The 25,516-nt window shown below is 38.2% G+C and overlaps 1 protein-coding gene across 12 annotated transcripts in view; it reads left to right on the plus strand.

Annotated features, from left to right (window-relative positions):
- Positions 1–25,085, plus strand: part of PLCB4 (phospholipase C beta 4) — a 415,724-nt gene extending 390,639 nt beyond the window's left edge. For 10 of the 12 annotated variants that reach the window (XM_059896967.1, XM_059896965.1, XM_059896972.1 and 7 more), the window contains 8 exons: positions 5,843–5,958; positions 7,233–7,308; positions 9,067–9,242; positions 12,384–12,485; positions 17,760–17,817; positions 18,249–18,335; positions 21,341–21,377; positions 23,559–25,085. In XM_059896967.1, coding sequence (XP_059752950.1) covers positions 5,843–5,958; positions 7,233–7,308; positions 9,067–9,242; positions 12,384–12,485; positions 17,760–17,817; positions 18,249–18,335; positions 21,341–21,377; positions 23,559–23,647 — 741 coding nt within the window. In that variant the 3' untranslated portion in view covers positions 23,648–25,085. The remainder of the gene's footprint in view (positions 1–5,842; positions 5,959–7,232; positions 7,309–9,066; positions 9,243–12,383; positions 12,486–17,759; positions 17,818–18,248; positions 18,336–21,340; positions 21,378–23,558) is intronic. The other 2 variants (XM_059896971.1, XM_059896975.1) reach the window with 1 other exon arrangement.
- Positions 25,086–25,516: the final 431 nt, after the last annotated feature.

Consider the following 25,516-nt stretch of genomic DNA (forward strand, 5'->3'; position numbering starts at 1 on the left):
ACTAAAAACAGCCACTGTTTATTTAGCCCACAATTTTGTAGCTCAGCTGGATGATGTTCCTGGTCTCATCTGGGTTCACTTGTACATCTGCTGTCACTACCAGTTTGTCAGGTGGTGGGCAGATGTGGGGGGCTGGCAGACTTTGGAAGTCCTCTGCTTTCTGTGGTCTCTCATCTTCAGCAGTAGTCCAGGCTTGTTCACATGGTAGGGGTCCCAAGAGACCAAGCTCAGAACTGGCACAGCATCACTTCCACCTCCTTCTCTTGGCTACAGCAGGTCACGAGGCTGTCCCAGGTTCAAGGGATGAGGACACTATTTCTTGGCAGAAGGAACCACAAAGTCAGATTGCAAAGGGGATTGGATACAGAAAGAGAAACCATTGTGGCCCTTTTTGCAAACAGTCTACCAACCATTTGCCAGATGAGATAATTTACACTTCAAAGAAACACAGCTTGAATAAATCACCCAGCTTTTAAATGGTGGAGCCAAGCTTTGGACCAAATTCTATCTGACTCCAGAACTCAAGCTCTTCATCACTATATTGGGCTGCCTCTGAGTTTTCCCACATTAGTTTTTATTTCCACACATCTTGATGGTCTTAGTAAAAGGTTTTTAAGAGCAGTCATGAGTCTACAGGGCACAGATATCTTGGCATCCTTTAGGACTGCTTTTTCAACATATGATCCTTGGGCCAAGAACTGGAGGCTTCATAAAACTGCATATTCTTGTGCCCACTGGAGACTTTGTTATCATCTCCAAGGAGAAGTCTAGGAAATACATTTTAAATAAGCTCCTCTCCTATGCACACTAAATTTTGAAAACTGTTTCTTTACGAATATTATTTAGCACTCTTTACTGTCCCTCAGTGAAAACCCCACTAAAGGCCTGCAAGATGCAGAGCAGGCCTCCCTGAAAAATGGGTTTTGCCCTGTTGTCAAGCAATAGTAAGGATTAACTACCCCAGCCTTTCTGTGAAACAACATTTATATAACCCTTTCTAACAGTTATGGTGCTACCTAAGATGGGGCTAAGGTTTGCTACCTCAAAGCTCTGGGTTATAAAATAACCTACAGAGGAGGGAAGGTGGCCTATGCTGTACCTTCCAATCACAGCACCCATGGGTCAACCATGGCACATGGTAGCCAAGAGCAGAGACCAGTACTTAGTCCATGTTCAGTGACTGTAGGGCACTCTCAGCTATTACATACCAGCCTGAGTAAATCATGCCACTTCTCAGAAAGGGAAGCAGAAAATGTGGTTTACTTAACCTAGTGGCTTTAAGAAATGTATGGTCCATAAGAGAGCTTATTTCCAAACTTAAAGGTTAGCTGCAGGATGGCGAAGGAATAGTGTTGTGACAATGAGGATCTACCATATATGAAAGAGACCTAAAGAAATAGTTGTGAGATCTGCTGTTAGGACAGTGGGAAGAAAAGATAGGTAATGACCATTTGAGCCCCAAATGGGATCGAGATGCTAGCTAACATGGCTAGTTTTCAGAAAATGGCAATGGTCAATTGCTTTTGATCCTCTGAATGCGGTTGACAGTCAAACTGCTACTTGTCTCTCACTTTCTCAATTTGAAATGGAAACTAGTGGACTATTTTTCAAGTGTCCATTAGATGAGACACAGAAAGAGCAGAACTAAGCAACCGTGATCCTACACTAGCACAGGGCTCATCTGCGTCCAGAGCTAGGGTTGCTTTCATTAAGAGACAAGCATGCTTTTCAATTGTCAGATGTGGTCCAATCCTTAGAGCAAAAAATTTAAACCCAAAGTTAAGTAAATATCCCCGATAACACATCAGCAGAAGAATTCCAACTCAAATGAGGTAAAAGAAGTAAATGAAGGAAGTTGGCCCCATGTAGAAAACAGGGAGCATTCTTGTCCAAAGGGCAAGTCAGACTCAGTTCCCACCATTGGTGCCTTGAGAGTCTGTGGGCCAGCTTCATTCTCTAAAGCAGAATCACAGAACCTGAAATCTTACATGAATTTCCTCTTCTTTTAATATTGGCCAATAATTCAGTCTTTTTCTGAAACACCGTGTAGGCAAAAAAAAAAAACAAACAAACAAACAAAAAAAACTGGATGCATCCCTTGGACCACCAGTTTGCAGCATCACTGCTAGATAAGTCAAATAAAATGCCTGAGAATCTGACTAAAATTTGGCATTTCAGTAAAGCTGCTAATGGAAAATATGATTTTTGCTATGCAAGCAGTTTTGCTGATAACAAACACCAAGACTACTGTTAAACTCATCAAATGTAATTCGTGGTAAGAAGTCAGTAACAGACCTACAACTCTGTCATGAAGTAGAAATGGGCAGAGACATAGCAACCACCCACAAAGGCAGCTTACTGGTAATCTCAGAGGTGCGTGCTGAGCAAACGCGATTTACTCAGATGTTTCAGCATCATCTGTGGGGTGAGAATTTATGCCCAGAGTCACATCAGCCACAAGAATGAATTGCAGCAGAAGTTTTTCCCAGAAGAAGCTGAATTTACTCTTAACTTTTTTTTTTTCCACTGAGCAAATAGATATACTGTAGTTTTTGAGGTTACTATTGATTTTTTTTTTCCACTGAGCAAATAGATATACTGTAGTTTTTGAGGTTACTATTGATTTTTTTTTTCCTTTAGCAGTTGATGGTGGTGGACAGTTCTCTTTTTTTATTGGAGTATAGTTGATTTACAATGTTGTGTTAGCTTCAGGTGTACAGCAAAGTGAATCAATTATATATATACATATATACAGCAGGTACTCTTAACTTTGATAGAAACATATACAAATCCTGCTAAAAGCCATACATTTATTTCCCCAAAATGTCCCAATTAAGATAGACTTTTAAGTCAATATATTTAATTTTGGTTCTCTTGACCTGAAAGAATGAAAAAGGACTTACCTCTTCCATAGGGTCTCATGACTCAGTTAAGGACCAAAAGAATAAAATCAATGATAGATTTTTTTTTTTTTTTTTTTTTTTTTTTTTTAGTATAAATAGGCTTAGAGATCATTTCCTGGCTCCTCTAGTTTGTACAACAGGAAGCTGAGGCTTGAGCACACTGCCACGCCCATCACGTGATGATCAGTAATTAGGTCCCCATTCCTTTGTGAAAGGGGAAGTGGTGTCTGGGAACCAGATTATCCCAAAACTTCAATACCTGCTACCTACCACGCAGGAATAGTTTTGAGCACAGAGAGAAACACAAGAGATAATTCTTCAAGGTGAACTTTCTTGTTATGTGTATTCATTGTAATCATTTTAATTCAATATGCTTCTAATTTTTTAAATTCTATATACATTACGTAACTTGCAGCTCATAACCATGAATTAGGTTGGGCAAACAAGGTCCTGTTCAGTTTTCTAATAAAGAAATTGAAGCCTGGAAAGATTTATGTATGTTGCACAAGGCCACTATGATGAGCTGGGACTGGAATCCAAGTCCTCTTACTGTTTTCCCATGCTAATTTTTTTTAATTCATGCAACAAATATTTATTGAATCTACTTTGTACCAAGCATTGGGCCATGTAGTGGTGAAAAAAAAGAGGTTTTCCCTGCTCTTGTAGAACATATCTTGTATACTTGAAGCCATCATGAACTTTATGCCTTTATGGTACAAACACCCTCATTCCTCATATCTAATTGGGTTAATTAAGGTTCACCAGAATACTTCCTTAAGCAATAGTCTATGTCAGCTTACTTCCAATCCTCAGAGCCTCTTTTTTTTTTCTTTTTCTTGTGCTGCACTAGAATATTTAAAGAAACAATCTTCTCCACCCTCCTTTCAATGATATTTGCAAAAGACATAGGAATGTGGCACCTCTGAAATGTTTTATTCTAGACTTGCATAGAGCCCCTTATTTGTCCAGGAAAATTAATACGTGTGCCAGACAGGCATGATGATTACTAAATCTTAGAAGGAAGGCTAGTAGTAGGGTGATTTAGTGGGTTTTTTCCCCCATAACAATGCAAGAGTAGCTAAATCCATTTAAATAAGGATACATCAATGTGTCAATCCATTCCTGCGGCAGTAGGTTAAGCTTGGAGGAAAAGTTTATTGATTTAACTTCTCAGGCTGTTCTCCCTTCTCCCAGGTTACTCTCTGCATGTTTTCATGAGTACTGAATAATATAAGTAGGTTTGTATGTCATTGTATTTTAAATAAGGTATAATAGGCATTTGAAATATGATTTCTCTTGTATTTAATCCTAACAACCCTATGAAGTAGGCAACAATCTCCCAATTATAAAGATTGAAGAAGGTATCACTCTCCCAATTATAAAGATGGACAGACTGAGAGGGTAAGTAGCTTGTCCTAAGACCTGAGACTGTCCACGTCCTTAACCCAATGAAGAACCCCTAGTTTATAACAAAAAAGGGCACAGATATTGGTAACAGGACTGGATTTATGAGGTGTTCCAGGTTACCACAAATAAGCAGGACATTGTTACATATAATTCCCTAACCCCAAATCCAGAGCAAGGTAACATCACCTTGGAGCACTCATTGTCCCTGTTATCAGGTCCTATTCCAAGAACCTTCCTGCCTGGCACCACCTTCCTCCATGCCTTCTCCCAGAGGCATTTATTCACTGGACAGGAATGCTGAGACCATGTGCACAGATGTGTTTCTGAAGAATTTATATATAAATGAACTGTAGATCAAGTCCTGTGTTAACCTGCTAACAGCACTGGGAAATTAAGAAAATCTTGGGAAATTTCAAAATCCCTCCCCCATTTATATTTTATGAAATCTTTTAAGATATTCATGAATTAGGTTAAAGGTGAGCCTACCTTAGGAAGAAAATTAATTTTTAAAAAATAAGTCACTCACTTTTGTTACTCACTTAAAAAAATAAGCAAAAGGAAACATGACCATGAGGGTAGTTATATACCCTGAACAAAGTCTATCCATTCCAGACTTTAGTATCATCTCATTTCTCTAAGTTTCTCAAGAGTAAGACTAGGATATAACATTAAGCATCATCTTAGAGTGGATATTACTGATTGAACTGTTTTCCTCTATGATTAGGGGCTGAGCAGCTAAAGAAATCTGATTTCAGTTAAGTCCCTGGCTGTGGCCAAATTATCAGGAAAAATAATGTTTATAAAGAAATACTTATTTTCAAAGCATTGCAGCCCCATTTTCAGTGATTGAAGGAAGCAGATGGAGAAATATTTTAACTATCTGTAAAGCTGAAGACCAGGGTTCCTGAACATTCTGTCATCCTTGTGAGTGCATCGAGATTAGGAAGCTGGCAAAAATATCAATTGATGGGGATTCAAAATGAGTTGATGTTGACAACCACAGTGGAGGTTCTCATTGTGTAATGATGGTATTCAAGACCTTCCAAAAAGTGCCCGGTGTTTAGAAGCCATGCCACATAATGAATAGTTATATTTAACATGTAAAAGAGAATAAATATGGCAGCTGAACTTGGGTTTTTGGGACTAGGTTGTGGAAGGGGCAGTGGACTAATTAGATGACTCAGCAGAACAAAGATGGATGGGTGGAAGTTCTATGGAGACATCTATGTGCAGAAGAAAGAACTTTGGGATGATTGGTGTTGCTCAGCAGTGGCATGGCTGCCTTTTGAGGTGGGCATGTTCAATAGACTGAGGCTGGAAACCCCCTTGTTGGAGAGACCTTATGGGAATACAAGAAACTCTTGGGTTGGGTGGGAGATTGGAAGTCTTTCCAGATCCCAGACTCAGTTACTCCTTGATTTTCAAACCAAGACTCTGAAAGAGCTGGTGAAAATTATGCCAGCCCAACATGGGATAAAGTTTATCAGCTACACTACAAGTCTAACTCGTCATTACAAATTCTTCTCGTTCAGGAGCACAGTACCATGCAGAAGCTACATTGCACACAAGTTGACAAAATTGTGGCGCAGTATGACAAGGAGAAGTCAACTCATGAGAAAATCCTAGAGAAGGCAATGAAGAAGAAGGGGTAAATGCTGTTTATGTCCTTCTGGAGGTTCTTTGCCTTTTTATGTTTTGTCTTTTCCCACAGTTCAACTGCCTGTTTAGGCAAAGGAAGAACTTAGTCTTAACTGTGTTTTCATCATTAACAATGATTCCTGGAAAATAAGCGACTCACTCAGCTGAAGGGAGTGACTGAAGTGGAAAAGAGGAGCTTTATTCAAGTTCTGCAGGCTGTTGGTTAATGAAATAATAACTGTGTCTTTCATGGTACCTTTAAGGTGAATGGGGGTCGAGGGGGAGAAGGAAGGACAAATTACAGTTGGAAAAATTCCAGAAATCATTTTGCATTGCCAGGTAATAAATAATAAGGTTGATACACTCAAGGAAAAAAAATGCAATTTTGATGTTTAATATTACAAGAATCCTTAGCTTATGCCAACAGATGAAACTGTTGAATAAAACCTATCACTGCATTTACCTTGAAAGATTTTATCTATTGATAGAATTAAGCTAGGGGAATGTTTCTGTGATGCTGCAAGTTCACTGAATAACAGAGTAGGAGGGAAACACACTCAGTGCCAGCCATGGAGAAGTGATAAGTTGGATGTTTAGAATGTGCCTCTCAGAGACACTCTCTATTAATAATATGATGAAGCACTCTGACTTAGGCCATAATAAATCAGAGCATATACGCTGAAGACAGAAGCTCAGGGCCTATTCTGGTTTCAACAATGATATGGATATTCCAAAAGGAAAAATTAATCACTGAAATAAGCAGTAATAGTTGCTGGGCAATTGCCTAGTATATATTTCCTACTCACAATAGAGTAAGAAGCAAAAATTACCCTGCACTGCCAAGAAATGCTATTTTTCTCCCTTGCTGGCATGTGTCAAAGACAAAAATCTGGCTTTACAACCAAAGTGGAAGAATTGAAAACTCGCTTCAAGGCTGAGGTCCTATTTTTCAGTTCTCATCCTAAATAGTGTATTATTGAATAAATAAAAAATAGCTTGAAGAAAAGCAGGAACCAAAATGGAAACTCTGACAACAAACCTTTAACAATGAAATAATTGTTAGGTCTGAAATGTCTCTTTGTGTAGTGGTTGAATTGAGTAATCACGATACAGATATTTTGTAAGGTGTGCATCTATTACTGGAAGAACCAAGGTTGCCCAGTGAGCCATGGCGTCTCATGTTTGATGAACAAATTGTCTTCATTGGGAGGCTTTGGAGCAAAGGTTCCTGGGAGAGGAAAGATATCTAATGCCTGGCATGCATTTGTGGTTTTCCATTTTCAGGGGAAGTAATTGTCTCGAAATGAAGAAAGAAACAGAAATTAAAATTCAGACGCTGACATCAGATCACAAATCTAAGGTAAGAAAATGCCTATTTTTACAGCAGCAACTGCAGAAGATACTCTGTAATTTTTTAGAAGCTGCACCCAGTTTAAATCAGAAATAACAGTAGCCTGGGGCTGGTCTGGGCTCACTGGCTTGGAGAAGAGCCATTTCATGGAATACCTTTTCCTTAATTTGTAAACATATGCTCACAATATCTATGTTGTCTGCCTCAGAGGCATCAAGGGAAACAATAAATGGACTAAAAGGAAATAGTGTATAAAATACAGAATATGATTCCCTATAGAAGTAACATTGCTCATAGGACAGAAAACCACCCACCTTGAGGGTTCAGTAGCTCTTTGATACTTATTCCGTCCTAACTTTGCTGTGGAAGTTTGGGATGGGAAAAAATCCAGAGCTGAGATTCTAGGAGATGAGCTAATTACTTGGATTCCCCCAAAGACACAAGAAATAGTTTAGGGGACATTAATTAAGATTATGGACATTTTGGAGAACTGAGCACCAAGTTGCCATCAAGAACATAAATAATTATAATAATTATGAAAGAAAAGAAACTGTGAAAGAAAGTTTCCAACTATAGCATTTGGTCAAACCAGCCAGCCTCCGTATATCTACATGCAGCTCTGTCATCCAACCAGCGACCCTGCCACACACCTGGGCCAGCCAGGCATCTAAGCCGAAGTTCTCTTTGGTGCTGTGTATTTTGTGTCCACTCTGCCATGCAGTCTGTAGAGACAGTAAGCTGTGTATCTTTGAGAGTTGTTCCCCACTCTCTCTTTCTCTCTTCTTAACTGGAATATTTGAGAATTAACAACTATGCAACATGCCATGATTTTTAAATGCTTTGCATAAATAGGAAAGCAGAAACGTTGGCCACTGTATCAATTTGCTTTTGCTGCATGAAACACCATGCCGAAATTTAGTGGTGTGAGACAACTACCATGTATTAGCTCACAGTTCGGTAGGTTAGAATTTGGACTATACTCCACTGGACAGTTCTACTGATTTTGGCTGGGCTTATGTGTGTGTCAAAAGTCAGCTGGGATTGATGGCCTCACTCAGCTCTCTGGTGGGTAGCTGACTACTGGTTGTTTTTTCCTACATGACCTCTCATCCTCCAGCAGACTAGCACAGGCTTTACCACAGGTTAGCCTCAGGGTTCCAGGCATAGAAAAAGGATAAGTACTTTCCAAGCTTCTGCTTGCATCACATTTGCTACTGTCTTGTGGCTAAAGCAAGTCACAGGTCAACCAGATTCAAGGAGGTGGAGAAAGAGACTCTAGCTATTGATGAGCTGTAAAACCACAGTGTGAAGAGCATGGATACTCTTTGCAGGGGACGACTTTCTACCCCAGTGTCTGTTAAAATGACACAATAAGTCATGATCCAGGAATAAGAGAGCACACAGCTCTCTATTCAGATCTGTGGCCTTGTGGAAGTGAAACTGGAAAAATATGAGGTGATGAAGAGAATTCTGATAGAATTGGCAAAGGAGCCCAAAGCCCAGACAAACCAGAGTGTGGGCGAGTTAGGCAGTTGAAATAACGGGTCATGATTAAGTATTTAGAGCCAAAGTGATTACTCTATTTTAATAAGCAATGACTTCTTGATTCCCACTGATTAGTACATATTTTTGCAGGTTATATGGGTGTCTACTGATTGACCAAGTAAATTGGTGGGAGGGATCTGAAATGCATGGCTAATATTGTGCTTTCAGTTCCTACCTGACCTGTGAGAATTCCAGGTGGCACCACCCCCTTTCCCCACGCAGGTCAAGGAGATCGTGGCGCAGCACACAAAAGAGTGGTCAGACATGATTAACACCCACAGTGTGGAGGAGCAGGAGATCCGGGACCTGCACCTCAGCCAGCAGTGCGAGCTGCTCAAAAAGCTCCTGATCAACGCCCACGAGCAGCAGACCCAGCAGTTGAAACTGTCCCATGACAGGTGGGAGAGTTAGCTCCAGAAGAAACTCCCAATTTTTAAAAAAGACTAGTTTTGTGTAGTGTGTGTGTGTGTGTGGGTGTGTGTGCACCTGTCAAGGTAGTAAGGAAAATCAACTTGACATACAACATAGAACTTTTACATATATCCTATTGTACAGTTGACATGAGCAAGAGGAACTATAAGAAATGGCCTCTGCCATCAAAGGGCTTCCAAGCGTTGGCAAGATCTCACACTCCCATGACAAATTAAGTCACGTTACAAATAGCATATGATACATACTAAAAAGTGTCACAGGCTCTACTGCCTCCAAGTGGTCCCAGATGCTTCACAGAATGATAGAGCTGGAGGTGGCCTTTGAAAAACGATCTGGAGCCTCTTAGAAGAGAAGACATAGAAGGAGATAAAGGCCAAGCAGTTGAGCTCCTAGAGGGATTGGTTCTAATCACTCAGAGGTACCTGAGGAAAGACCCTTCTTTCCATTGTCTAGACTTCTATGAATTCTAGAAAAGCAGGCATGATCAAGAAACAGCAAAAAGTATCTGTTTATTTTGGTCTCACCCCATTTCAGCAAATTGCATACTGCAGATGATGAGCTGGACTTTTTCCCAGGTTAGAAGAGTGTTTAGGTCAGTTATGTCTTTTTATCACAGCTTTGTTGCAGCTCGCCTGCATCTTCCTTAGTGCCAACTGTATGCCACAGTTATGGTCTGATGATACACACAAAAAAGTAGAAAACAGAAACATTTTACAAACAAATCAAAAAAACCTTTTAAAATCTAACTGCATGAATTATCTAGGCACATTCTCAGATTTCCAACTTTATTTTGGAGTGATATACGGCCATAAGAACATGAAGTATTTTTGCCATAGTTTCTGATTCTCACATGAATCAGCTAAATGAGGTATACTACGCTGAGTTTCCTGTGGGCTAAGGTTCCAGACCCTGTCCATTTTCAAGAATTCTACTTATTTGTATAGGATTAAAAGTTGTCTTTTTTCCCTTAGAAATGCTCTTGATTTAGTACACAGAAAGGTCTGTTCATTATCCTCCCTTTGACCATTGCTACAATACCAGATTTTAGGTGTCCACCCTTATTCAAAGATACTTCAAAGAATAAAGTACTCTATTCTAATTTTTTTTGAAGTTGAATAAAGGGAAAAAATTAGCCCACAACAGCAGGCATTGTCTAAAAAAAAAAAAGTAAATGAATTCTTGCATGACTTAGGAAGTCATTTGAAGGAACCATAACCTTATTACTAACTTACCTTAAAAAATAGATCGATGGCAGGGGTATTTTTCAAAAAAACAGCAGCGTCGAAGCTTTTTCTCAAGCATCCTATGGTTGTGTTTCTTTGTCACCATCACAGCTGTCGCTCTCGGTTAAAAAATCTTGCCTTCTTAACATTCAGCAGCATTATTTGGTTATTGATAAGTGCTTGTTGAATGAAAGAAGAGATGGTCAATTTAATAACAAGTTATGAAAAATTTTGAGAGCCATTTTCTTGGGCCCCGGAGTTTCTATACATATTCCAGCCTCTGTGGCCCTAAGGTCTCTGACTGAAGAACTCTCTGTTTCAGCTTTGTCCATCCCTTTCCCTGAAGTACAAACACTACTTAAACAACCTCACTCCTTGGTCCCTCATTTCCAGGCAGTGCTTCAAGGAGATCGCCACAGGTTCCAGGGAAGATTCTTTGTTAATAATATTCATTTTAGTATTCTAAATTGTATGCTTTTAATTTACTCATCAATAATCTAAAGATATGAGTTTTTGTGGTACACACACGCATTCACACACACAGTGATCAGTCACCTGTAAACATCCTTTTTCCCCCCTATCTCCTATGCTTATTTGAAACCATTTCATCCCCTTCCTTCCCCTGGGCTGTCAGAAAACAGGATGGTCACTTGTGAGTGTTAGAACATCCTTTCTCTTCCAAGCCATCTGATCCCAAAAAACGTGGGGCAAAGCTAAAAAATCCTTATATTTTAATGACCATAAGTGGTTGTCCCTGTGCATTCTTTGATTACTCTCATGCTGTATTCACTCTTTACTTTTTTAAAATTGTATATAGGTTGGTAAACATGATTGCCTGAGATATTTGTATATAACTTAGGATTTGTAGCTTTTATTCTTCAGAATTCTTATGGCATGTTAATGACAGTGTCCTACCCTGGGCAGCTGAATAAGATCATTGTGTGGTTAGGGTTAGCTTAGACACACATAATGTCACTTCTTCCCAGTCCACCACTGTTACTTCACAGTGACCCACTGCCCCCAGGAGAAGCATCCTCGTGGATCGGGGCTCCTGCCCTCCTTTCCACAGAGTACAAAACAACTTGATGGGCCCAATAATGAAATAAAAAGTGAACCTAGTCCCGTTGTTACATGTGTTTTCTGTTTACGTTTTCATTTTTTTTTACTTAGAGTTAAATATCCATAACATGAAATTTACCATTTAACCATTTTTAAAATGTGTGGCATGAAGTATATTCACACTGTTGTGCAACCGTCACCACCATCCATCTCCAGAACTTTTTCATCTTCCCCAGCTGAAGCTCTATACCCACTAAACACTAGCTCTCCACTCGCCTAATGTATTTTTCTTCTTTCCAGTTTTACTGAGTTGTAATTGACATACAGCACTGTATGGTTTCAGGTGTACAGCATAGTGCTTTGGTTTTACGTACGTCATGAAACGATTACCACAGAAAGTTTAGTGGACATTCATCATCTCATATAGATATAAAAGAAAAGAAAAAGAAAAAATATGTTTTCCTTGTGATGAGAACTCTTAGGGTTTACTCTCTTAACAACTTTCATATATAACGTACAGCAGTGTTCATTATATTTATCATGTTGTACGTTATATCCCTAAGACTTATTAATCTTATAACTGGAAGTTGGTACCTTTTAACCACCTTCCTCCAATTCCTCTCCTCCCACCCCTGCCTCTGGTAACCAGAAATCTGGTCTCTTTTTCTAGGAGTTTGGTTAGGTTTGTTTTTCGTTTTTTGTTTTTTGAAGTATAATTGATCTACAACACTATGTTAGTTCCTATGTTAGTACACAACATAGTGATTCAATATTTCTATACATTACAAAATGATCACCACCTGTTTGTTTATTTTTAATACATAGGGAAAGCAAGGAAATGCGAGCACACCAGGCTAAGATTTCTATGGAAAATAGCAAAGCCATCAGCCAAGATAAATCTATCAAGAATAAAGCAGAACGGGAAAGGTGAGTCAGAACGCTCACTGCCAGAATATAACATTGACTTGAAGACACAGACTCGACAATATTTCTGTGTGTATACACATACTCACATTTGAGATATAAAAAAACCTGTGAGTTCTGGTTTAGAATCCTGCTATTATAACTGCTAGAAGATGTATTATTATTGCTGTAAAACATCTTCTGATTGTTTACTACCACTAGTAAAACAGATTTACATTCAATATATGTGTGCTAATTTACAAACAAAATTATATAAAATATGGCATAAACAAAATTATATAAAATATGGCAAGATATCCTTCCCACATCCCATTGGGTCATCCTTAAGCATCTCATCTGCTCAGGTGTTAAGCCCATTCTGAATGGACTTACAGTCTATATAACAGCATGTAGGATAGTCTTCTTCCCCTGACTGGGCTTGTGCTGTCCTTGACACCAGGCATCATCTCAAACCACCACCCCCCCACCCCCACACACACACAGGTTTTCTGGTTCATCCTTGTCTTAGAATGGGTTTCTAGAAACAAAAACAGGAATTTGGGTGCATATGATTTACTGAGGAAAGGATCTTCAGCGAAGGGGAGAGGAGGAAGCAGGAGGGGGCCAGGGCAGGGAATAAGTAAGGATATGGTCTCGGTTGGAGTTCCTCTTCAGCCTGATCCCAAGCTCTGGATTGTAAACTGTACCATGATCTGTCCCTTTGAACCACAGGTGTCTGGCTTTTGTACTTCTATGTTAATCAGTCATTGGCCACATAGAGTTGGGGGAAGGTTTGTGTAACCTCTAGAGAAGATCGCAGGTGCAAGCCTTTTAGCCAAAGCTGGTAAAGGGGATCTGAGAGGGCATCAGTAGTCATAGTATCCAAGAGAGGGAGTTAGCAGCACTTGATTCCCAGTGATCCCAAAAAGCATCTTCACCTGTGATGTTCATGGCTGCCCCGAAAGCCTCTAAGAACACAGATGCTAGTTGCTCCAGAACTGAGAGCTAGGTTCATACAACAGTGGTCAAGCATGGCAGGATTGCGTCTCTCGGAGAAATAGACTTGGATAGAATGTGGCTGCCAGCTGAGTTCACCACCCACACAAAGGCTGTGTTTTATGCTCAACAAAATTCAGAGCAAAGTGAAGATAGCTTTGGGGATTAAAACGTGAGCATGGAGTTTAGGGCTTCACGTCATTCAGCTGTTGACCATAGGCTGAGCTGTTAGGAGACTTTGCAGCTACAAGTAAAGTACCCCTGTTTCAATTCCCCTGTCTACACGGGGTTTTTCGGATGCTTAGTTGATACCTGATGTTTCCTCCTTGTCTTGAACACAGCAGTAACTGCTATCCAACTACTTCAATACTGTTGATTTTTAAAATGCATCTCATTGATTAACCATAATTAAAGTTAAACTTGAAATAGGACAAAATATAAAGCATAATACCATCCAGTGCATTTTTATGCTGAAGTTTTGTTGGATTAAACATGGTTTGGAATTAACTAGCCAGCAATAGGATTTGGAATTCCACAGTAATTTGACCTGGAAATGAATTGCCTTTTCAACACTTTGGCCAAGAAATTTCCCACTAAACATGGAGTGTCATTTGTGTCTCTCTAGGGAGATTATTACTCAATTTAATCAATGCTCATTTACATCATCATTTTGGGGTAGTTATCTGGTTCTTGTTTATTTTAACAAAGTGCCACCCTCTGGACGTTATTCTCAGACAAGGAACTTTGCTTAATGGCCTTGTGTACATGGAAATGACATTGTCCACTTTAGCTGAAAAACACAAAATATTCATGCCGTGATAAAACCTCGTTAAACTATCTTAGACTGTCCAAACTGAAATATAGAATTCAACATGACAAATGTGCTAATTATTAAATAACTCTTTATCATATTTTTTCAATTATGTTGCAAAACGGACTTTAACCCAGTTGAGATCAAGTTATCTTAAATTATGAGTTACTGATAACCAGAAAAGTTTTTTATTTAATTTCCTTATTTTGACTTCTTATACTTATTTATTATAACTCAGTATCCAGTGGTTAGGTGACTCTCAAACATCTACAAATGGCTGGTCTCTTGAAAAATAATTTATGCCAAATGGTTACCTTTTTAAACACATGCTGTGTGTATCCACCTTATCAAACTACTGAGAAATAAAATTAAAAATTTATAATCAGAGAGCTAAGAAAGACATGCAGAAGCTGAAAAATACTTCTCTTCTTGGGTCAAAGAAGACATTTCAACATAAATGACATGATATTTATAACTGAATGACAACATAAATACTGTTGATCAATGTGTCAGAGTTAGCTGAAGTACACAGGAAGAGAAATAATCAGCAAAATAAAGAAGCAACCTACCAAATGCGTGAAAATGTTTGCAAACATATATCAGGTAAGGGATTAATATCCAAAATACATAAGCAAATCAACAAATCAATAGCAAAAAACAAATAGTCTGATTTTAAATGTGGGCAGAGGACCTGAATAGACATTTTTCTAAAGAAGACATGCAAATGGCCAACAGTATATGAAAAGATGCTCAACATTACTAATCATCAGGGAATGCAAATCAAAACCACAATAAGATATCACCTCACATCTGTTAGAATGGCAATTATCAAAAAGACAAGAGATAATAAATGTTGGCAAGGATGTGGAGAAAAGGGAACCCTTGTGTACTCTTGGTGGGTTTGTAAATTGGTGGTGCAGCCACTATGGAGAACAGTATGGAGGAAGTTCCTCAAAACATTAAAAATAGAACTACCATATGATCCAGCAATTCCACTTCTGGGTATATATCTGAAGGAAATGAAAACACTATCTAGAAGAGATGCCTACATCCCCATGTTCATCACAGTATTATTCGCAATAGCCAAGACATGGAAACAACCTAAGTGTCTATGAACAGATGAATGGTTAAAGACAATTTGAGATGTCTATTCAATAAAATATTATTTAGCCATAAAAAGAAGGAAATCCTGCCATTTGGGACAACATGGATGAACTTTGAGAACATTATCCTAAGTGAACTAAATCGGACAGAGAAAAATACTGTATATTTGTGGAGTCTAAAAAAAAGCCAAATTCATAGAAACAGGGTGGAATGGTGATTGCCAGGGGCTGATGGTAGGGGAGTCAATGGGGAGACATTGATTAAAAGATAAAAACTTGCAATTATAAGATTAATGTTTTAGGCATCTAATTTCAGCATGGTGACTGTAGCTCATACTGTATATTACTTGAAAGTTGCTAAGAGAGTAGATCTTTTTTTTTTTTTTAACATCTTTATTGGAGTATAATTGCTTTACATTGCTGTGTTAGTTGCTGCTGTATAACAAAGTGAATTAGCTATATGTATACATATATCCCCATATCCCCTCCCTCTTGCGTCTCCCTCCCACCCTCCCTATCCCACCCCTCTAGGTGGTCACAAAGCACCGAGCTGATCTCCCTGTGCTATGCGGCTGCTTCCCACTAGCGATCTGTTTTACATTTGGTAGTGTATATATGTCAGTGCTACTCGTTCACTTTGTCCCAGCTTACCCTTCCCCCTCCCCGTGTCCTCAAGTCCATTCTCTATGTCTGTGTCTTTATTCCTTTCCTGCCCCTAGATATTAAAGTGATATTTACAGTGAAAATTATAGCCTAGATGCATATTTTTTTAAAGAAATGAAAATTAATAAGAAAATGCTCAAAGAGGACATAAAATTAGAAAAATAAACTGAATCCAAAGATGTCAGATGGGAAGAAATAAAAATTTAAGAAGCAAAAAATATTAAAATAGAAAACAAAAATCAATGGAAGTAAAAAAGTGAAAAAAGCAAAAGCGAAAGCTTGTTATTTGAAAAAAAAAAAAAAATCAGTGAACCTCCAGCAAGACTGATAAAGAAGAAAGAGATACCACAAATTAGTAATATTGGGGATGAAAAGGGAAATAACTACAAATACAGTAAATATTTTTGGAAACCAAGACTACTATAAACAATACTACTAATGAATTTGAAAACCTAGATGGAATGGACAATTGCTTAGAAAAACTAAAATATCTAAAACTGACTGTAAAAGAAAGAGAAGACCTGAATAGACCTATAACTATTATAGAAATTCAATCAGTTATACATCTATTCAGTCATGAAAAACACTTCACCTCACCAATAATCAGGGGAAATGTGAGTTAAAACAACAGCATGATGCCATTTCAAAAAACCAGCAATTGACAGAAAAGGAAATGTCTGATAGTAACAAGAGTAGGCAAAGATATGGAGAAAGGGTAACACCCAGACACCATGGGTGGGAGTGCAAACTGGGACAGGTACTTTGGAGTAAAGATGAAATTGTTCACTCCCTACCAACCTGCAAGTCTAGGTTTACACCCTGGAGAAACCTTTGCTCATACGCACAAGAGGATATGTCCTACACTTCATTTATTTAGCCAACAGATGGTGTGCCAAGCATTTCAGGACCCTATGCACCAAACCATTGTGCATTGTTGGGAAATAACCTACTTTCTATTAATGGCAAAATGAAAATACTGTAATCTACTCATAAACAGAAAAATCCATGCAGCAGATGAAAATAATGGAATCGTTTGAAACATAGCTGTATCTCTTAATCATAAGGCTAAGTTTTAAGTTATAGAAAGAAACCCAGAGTATGTTAGCATTTAGGTTAATTTGGAAACCATACAAAACAGTATATGTGTAGTCCAGAAGCATCAGCATCACCTGGGAGCTTATTAGAAATGCAGAATCTCAGGTCCACCCCAGACCCACTGAATCAGACCCTCTGGGGGTGGGTTCAGAAATCTGTGTTTTTGATAGTATCTCCATGTGATTTGTGTGCATGTGAAAGTTTGAGAAACATTTGTGTATATTACGTACGGATACAGCCATATGTAATAAAAATATTAAAACACGGATAGGAAGGTCCACACCAAATTCAGAATAGTTGTTACCTCTGGAGAGAGAGAAAGGAGGGAAGTGGAGTGAGGAAGAATACAAAGGGGGGTTTATTTATATCTGCAATGCTTTATTTCCTTTAAAAATATGAGACAAGCATGGTAAAACATAATTAATGTTGACTAATCTGAGTGATGGGTACACAGATGTTTTTTGTCTTTTTCTCTGTACATTGTACATTTCAAAATTCCTCAATAAAAATTAAGAAAAGGAAGTGATAATCCCATCCAAATAATTAAATGGAATATGACCCTTTCTTATTTAATATCATGTAATCCCAACCAACATCATACCAACTGTTGTTTGTACCTGTTGCTTTTAGGCGGGTCAGAGAGTTAAACAGCAGCAACACTAAAAAGTTTCTGGAAGAAAGAAAACGAGTAAGTGTTTTATAATTTTCTTGACACTTTTCCTTTAAAAAACTATAAACAGTAGCTCATGCTTAGAAATCAGACTACTAGCTAATTTGCTTAATTTGATTTTTCTGTACGTTAAACATTCTAGCTTCTCTTCTCCGCTCCCTGAAAGCTAAATTAATCTCTCACTATAATCTTTAAGGTAATTATTTGCGCCATTTTATACAGAAAATGAAGCCAGATTTTAATCGTGCACAAGTACTCTTTTGTTTTCTAAGATTTTGGCAGGAACTATCTTGCCAGTAAAAATTACGGATTTAAACTCTCCCAGTTTTCAGGCTATTTTTCTTTTTTCTTTATTTTTTTTATATCCATCCCTTAAATTGCAAACTACCAACCTTCATCCATAGGTTTTAAGATTACAACCCAAAGTTGATCAGATTTTTTTTTTGCAGCTCGCAATGAAGCAGTCCAAAGAAATGGACCAGTTGAAAAAAGTCCAGCTTGAGCACCTCGAATTCCTAGAGAAACAGAACGAGCAGGTATTTCACCTAAAAAGCATAAAAAGTTGTAGGCAGCCAACCAGCTTCAGGAGGCAAATGCCGTGGGCCAGAGTCACCCTTCTGCTAAAGCCCATGGCCTGAGTAGTGGCACGGAAAGATAGCTAGAAAAATTTGGTGCCTACTGTACTTTCCCCATTTCATCCACCAAGAACAAAAAGTATTCTTTTTAGGAGTGGGAGAGGAATGTGGCTGTGGGGAGAAAAGAATCAAAAGTCATGTTTTGATTAGATTATGGGGATTCTAAGAAGGACATTACTGAGAGGAGGAGAAAACAGGTTACAAATTGTTTCTTCATTTTCACGTAGAGTTTTATCACTTGTACCCTAGAGACAAGTGAGGTTGTATTTAAAAGCAAATGAGAGAGACCACCTACTTTCAACCTCAATCTAAAAATGAAGTTATAGAACCTTCTTAGGCCTTACAAGTGAAACCTAGAGGCATGAGCCACCATAATTCTACAAACCACTGAAAGTGAATGGATACCATACTCTTGGTGCTAAACGCTAAATGTACACAAATAAAAATAAACACAAAAAATATACACAAATAAAAAGAGTTATCCAAAATCCAACTATTTAGTAGCTATCAGGCATATACCAACACCAGGATAAATGTGTGTTTACCTCGAGCAGTACAGATAGATGGGCTATAGCCCATCGGCCATCCACACTCTCATTTCAATTTGATGGAAATACCTCTAGCTTATGTGGCAAAATGACCCTCAGCAGCAGTTAAAATTTCAGTCTGTCTCAGTCCAAATACATCTCTTTAGGTGTAGCTGGTTTGGAATTTTCTAGATAATTTACTTCAATATAGAAGCTGTAAAGAGGTTTTGCTGAAATACGTACGTGTACTACATTATTCTTTCCTATTTCCTTTCATATATAAAGTAATCCTATTTAAGGTATATTTTTTAAGAGTAAACGGCTTCCGTTGAAGAACACCTAAATGGAAATTACACTGAAAACTACCTTTGAGAAAGTAAAACAAAACCATAAAATCTTTTTTTTTTTTTTTTTATATTGCAATTGGGTAACAAATAAATCCAACTTCTGGTTTCAGATTCTTTACTTTTTGGTTGATAGAAGTTTTACTCATGGGCATACTTCTGAGTTATGTTTCCCATTTCCTTTCCAGCTAAATGCTTCTATTCATGAACAGTCCACAGATCCCTAAGGGGGACAATAAGTGTTTATTGTCCCACGGGTCCAACTCATTTGACCAACTCATAGATACATCACCTTCTGGTACAAGTTACTAATGATTTTGCTCCTAAAGCATTTCTCAGAAAGTGCTCCTGGCAGGGGGAAATGGGACAGTGGATAAGGGTAGAGCCACCATCTCCAAAACAATAGAATCCACTTTAGTGAATCAGGACTGGGTGGGGATAAGGATGCCTTAGAAGAAGGCACAATGGAGGTGAGATGCAGTTATGTTTCAGTTAGCTAAATTAAGAAACTACTTAGAAATCATTATGTTGCTTGGCAACAAGTTTGACTAAAGAATATAAATGTGCTAAAAATTACTCATCACTACAATAGTGGTGTATATCAGAGCTAGAGAATACAGTTACCTAGTGTTTTTAGTTTGAGAGCTAAAGTGCATAATTTAAAAATCACTTTGGGCTTTTATCCTAATACACGTGTAACTCAAATCACACCAGAGTTCTTGCATTGAAATACTGGATTAGTGGTAACTGTATTGACTGGATCATATTGGGAGAATAGTGACTTTTTGTTCCAAAAATTCATATAATGCCTTTCAATGGGTCACAGGTAATGTCTACCACCCACATCTGATACTTTGAGTCACAGAAGCTTAGGAAAGAACATGAGAAGGCTTGAGATTTGATGAAGATTTTATGAGATTCCATGAAAAGAAATTCAAGATATAGTGACACTTCCAGCAAATGTAGAATGTGGACTTGAATTTCTTTGTTAAGCTTTGCTTTACAAATATGGCCTATTCTACAGCAAATTCAATCTCAGGTATTTCTGGTATACTTTTTTTTGGAATTTAAAGGTCAGAGACCTCTCAATTCAGTTACTCGGTGTGTTTCAACACTGTCATAGACACAGGGCAAAAGACATAGTGACTCTGTTTCTTCCCTCATAATAGGCGAGGTCTGGAACCATTTGGAGAGCTCCCTTTATAACCAATATTTCATTGGCAGAAAACAGTTTCCTGTCTCCAGGCAATCCCAAACTTGTATAACAATCTCCCAAACTACTGTTAAACCCCAAGACTTTTTTCTGTTTCTAAGCCAAAAATAAATGAATTTTAACATTCTCCCATAATATCTCTCTTTAAGGTTTCTTACCTGCTTTCCTGTGACCCTAATCGCCTAAATTCTCCCAGTCACTCCCAAAGAAAAGCCTGGAATCAATCTACTTCATTAGCTAGACAGTGTTGAGGGCATTGGTAGAAACAACTCAAGTTTTAATATATTTGGGTCCTGACTCTGGATCCTGACTTCATATGGCCTTTTAAAGCCTTCTAATGGCCATGTCTACTTGGTCAGCCAGTTATTCATTTAAAACTCCAAAGGGTTTTTGCTGCTGTTTCCCATCGACCTCCCAGCCACACAGGAGCTCATCCATCTTGACATGCACCATTTCAAACATGAAATGCTCCATTACTGTCACACCCAAGTTTTAAAAATTGATTTTTGCCATCAATCCTATCATTTAATAAAGAGAGGTGAGGGGGTCTTGCTCAAGGGAGGGTTCCCCCACTCACTGCCCCACAGGAGAAGCACAGTCTGGGCTAATAGGCATCGGTCGTTTGTTTTGTTCTTTTTTTTTCTGTTGAGATCAACTTGGGGGAAGTTTGTCACTGACAGTTGTATACATGTTTTACTCTTAGCTTTTTGCTTTTCTGTATATGGTTTTGCATTCATTTTTCAAAGTCACTTCAGTATTCATTTATTTTCTTTGTTTTGTATGTATGACTCAATTTTGACATTACTATTTTTGTACAAACAGCTTTTGAAATCCTGTCATGCAGTGTCCCAAACGCAAGGTAGGACTGAAAACTCTGATAAGCAAGACATTGCCTTCCTGCTCAACTACATCTGTATTCTTGGTGCTTTGATGATTCACATCTGCTCATGACTAGTTAAGATTGCAAGGGTTTGATTTAAAAGTTTGACTATTTGATGCTTGGATTTCTGATGTAATATTCAAACCAAAATGGCCAACATCTTGAGAGAATTATTTCTGATGGAGTTTTAGTAGCCTTTCCAGTTGCAGACCTGGGAAACTCAAGTCATGCTAATGAAGATGTACCCAGGCATCAAAAACAGTGATATATGGTTGTTGTTTGGACAGACCACAGCTAAGACTGGGTCACAGAGTCAGATCTTTCACAAACATTAATATGACTGCCATTAATTTTTAAAGCACCCCGGTAAAAATTCATTGGTGGTTTTTAATGACAAAGAGTTATGGTCTGCCTGCAGAAACATTATACAATGTCATTATACAATGACTCTTGGCATGCTTTGTGTTAGATCCAAACTGCCAGGGACCTTAATCACCCCTTATAAGTGACCATATAATTTATTGTTTGAACAAGATAGTTTTGAAAGTGAAAGGAGAAGCTGTTCATAATAGCCAAGACCATGGGCATAAATTGGAACCGTCCCTGACAAGTGGGCATGAATGGTCACCCTGCTCATACGAGAAGCTGGCTCTTGGAATCCTTTTTTAGTGTTAATATAATCCTCCTTTCTAAACAGTGTTCAATATTGTCTTTAAATGCTAGAGGGTGAGAAGCATAGGGAATCCTTTATTACTACTTAGTGAATATAAAAGTATTTAATTTCCAGTGCTGATAATGTTTCACTGTCATCTCTTACAAATACTGTTTGTGTCATAGTTTCATGTTTGTATATTTTTCTCCATTTCTTCATTTCTCTATTAGAGTATTATTATATTTCAGGCATAAAAAAAATCTGGGGAGGGGGAACCATCCATCCCAAATGTAAGCAGAAAGTTATCATCTTTGATGTTATTATATCCATCCTCACCAAAATGAAATTTAAAGCCACAATATAAAAATAACGATAAGAAGGAAATCACTCTATGGTCTGTGGGTTAAACTAGTTTTGTATCAGGACTTCATTTGGGACATTTAGATGCTCATAGTATGATCTGCAGAGTTGACCAAATTCTCCCACTGACCTTTCATTTGGTTGGAATACCTAAGTAGACATGAATAGTAACATCAGAGCTCATGAGAGTCCTCCTCTTGAGTTATATCTTTCTATATCCATGTTTCCATTCTTAAATGCCCTTTATTTCAAAATGATGTGTCACTAAAAGAGGACAGGGTGCTTTATTGTTCCTCTGAAAGATCCGTGTATTGGGTTGGAAAAAAGCATATGGTTGGAAAGTAAAATATAAAATGAACCAATTGATTTTCCCTATTTTGCCAGGCAATGATTTGTCATCAGAACCTGTCCCCATATGACGCCTTTCCACCTCCCAAATCAGGTGGTTGTCTTCTTGACAGTCTTAATTCATGAAATTGAGTTCACCGTGGCTTACTTCCTGGGGTGGACCATAAAAAATGAATTACTCCAGAGAAGTGAGAACCTATAAGGATAGTTTTTGGACAATAGCATTCCAGGAACCCTACATATTCCTGTAACATTCTGTTTGCAGCATACTCCAACCAAACCAATGTGATATGCTCCCACCTGAACTTCCCCATCAGTGAAATTCTTAGGCAACTACTTTTAATTAAATTTCAGGCTATTTGGGGAATAAATCGTGCATAAGCAATGCTTATTCTAAAAGTGATCAAATTATCTACACACAGTCAAGGCATGTCAATCTGTAGAAATGAAATCAAACAGTTAGACATGACATAATCTATGAGTAACAGGCGTAGCCTCTTCTCAAGTTGTTTTTCTGGTACTGTGTGGACCAGTCCTTCTCAGACTTTAACGTGCATAAAAATTTCCTGGGGATCTTATTAAAATGCAGATTCTGGGTCAGTAGGTCTGGGGTGGAGTCCAAGATCCCGCATTTCTCACAAGATCCCAGGCGATGCTGATGCTGCTGGTCCATGGACCACACTTTAAGTAGCCAGGACATAGTGACAAGCATCAAATTTACGGGAGAAGAGAGGTTGGGTTTTGCTCTATGGCTTCAGGAGAGGATTTCAACATGTAAGGTCACGTTTCTGATGTTACAGGCGAAGGAGATGCAGCAGATGGTGAAATTGGAAGCCGAGATGGACCGCAGACCAGCAACAGTTGTGTGAAACTGCAGGATGCAAACTGAAACCGCAGAACCACCACATCAAAAGAGCACTCCCAAAGTTCTGAACACAAATTCCGCGGAAGAAAGCTGATGTCTTTTGCGTTTCCTTTATGTGTAGACAAGATGTCACCTGAAACCACAGACACTTACGTACTTCTCTTAAATGTTTTGAATACTGAATTTCCTTGGCCAACCAAAAGTAGCTACAAATCCCCAAAAATTACGATTCCAATAAGGCAGAGTTTACTCATTGATCACACCACTTAAACATGTTTGCTATAAAGTACCATCACAAATAAATGAGCTTGGTGTTAACACCTCTGCTTTGTGATGCATTAGGACATGTTTGAGCAACAGCAAAAATAGTGTATTAGCCATGTGATAGTAAGTGCATGCGCTAGGGGGAAAAAAATCTCTGTCTACAAATTTATCAGCAGAAGTGGTGATCTGCTAGACAAATAATTTGGGGGAATTTTTCTACATCTAAGTTACCTCATCAGTAAGTGCCATGTCTCCACCATGCCATAAGAAGCTAACTTCCTGTAACAGTTGTGGAAATTATTAGAACAATAGAAAAAAATAAAAAAAGAACAGTGTCCCTGTGCCAAAACCCATCAGTGCTCAAAAGGAGAACTCTGTCAGGCACCTTTAAGAAAGTTGACATCTGACATTGCTTTCTAAGAATTGCTTCTGCCAATTCCAGATTATTACAGCTCACTCTTACACCATAAAGATTGTGAAGTGGTTATTGGCAAACGTTTGTAAATGTGACCGTGTATAAAGTATTTATACTCCTAATTCTCACTGTCAGAGAGCAAAATCATCTAAGTATTGCCACATGACAAGATTAGTAAACAGGAATACTAGAACTATGTTTGCATGATACACAAGCACCAATTATGACTAATCCGTACACGGTTAACTAATGCAAATAAATACTGGTTAAGTAAATGTATGGCACAGAATATAATTTGACTCTCAAGACTTTTAGCATAATGAAGAAGTCTATATATATGTGTATATGAATTATGTGGGCATTCTTGATACTTCAAGTTCTAGTTTCAAAAAAAATACATAACTAATTTAATTTTACACAAAAATATTTATGCAGATTTTCAGAATTTCATATCAGGAAATAACCTTTTTATGTCTGTTAAATATCAAAACAATTTGCTACAGTGTTAATCTGCATGGTCTTTAAGCCTGCTGTAGTTGTGTTGCAGAGAGTGCATGAAGAAGTCCCCCCTGGGAATGGAGCCATGCCCCAAAGCCCAGAGGAGTGCATGGAAACCGTAATCTAGAGCTAATCAGATTACTGATTATAGGGCACAAACCACTGACTGAATTGTTGTATATGCTTGTACAGATTGATTCTGTGTGTTCCTCTGAATAAAGCAGAGAAAATTATGTTACCATCAATATTGAAATCAAACTTCCAACTTCTCTAATAAAAAAATGAAAACACATCTAACACCCGTCAGAGTATTTGCTCCCAAGGATGCTTTCCAGTGTACTTTTCCTGTTTCATAAAAGATCTCTTCATTGAAGGGGGCTTATGCATGACCCAACACATTTTGCTCCTGACACAAAGCAGGCTGATTCTAGTTGACTCCCAATGTAAAGTACTTGTTTTTTTCTTTTTCTCATATTTATCCTTTGAACTGGCTTCTGTGAAATTCTCTGGTTCCAAATTTCCTTATCTGTAAGACAGTGGAATTAGACTATGTATCTTTCAACACTAACATCCCATGAAAAATGATGGCTATTAAAATGGTACCACATTTGGATGGCCAGTTTTCAGAGATTCCAAATGGCTCCCTCATCAAATCAAATAGCTTCTTCCCAGCGCTCAGCTGAGCTCACCATTCTGTAGCACTTGACTGAATCCAT

The sequence above is a fragment of the Balaenoptera ricei genome, chromosome 15 (assembly GCF_028023285.1).
Source record: "Balaenoptera ricei isolate mBalRic1 chromosome 15, mBalRic1.hap2, whole genome shotgun sequence".
In the NCBI taxonomy this organism is placed as follows: domain Eukaryota; kingdom Metazoa; phylum Chordata; class Mammalia; order Artiodactyla; family Balaenopteridae; genus Balaenoptera; species Balaenoptera ricei.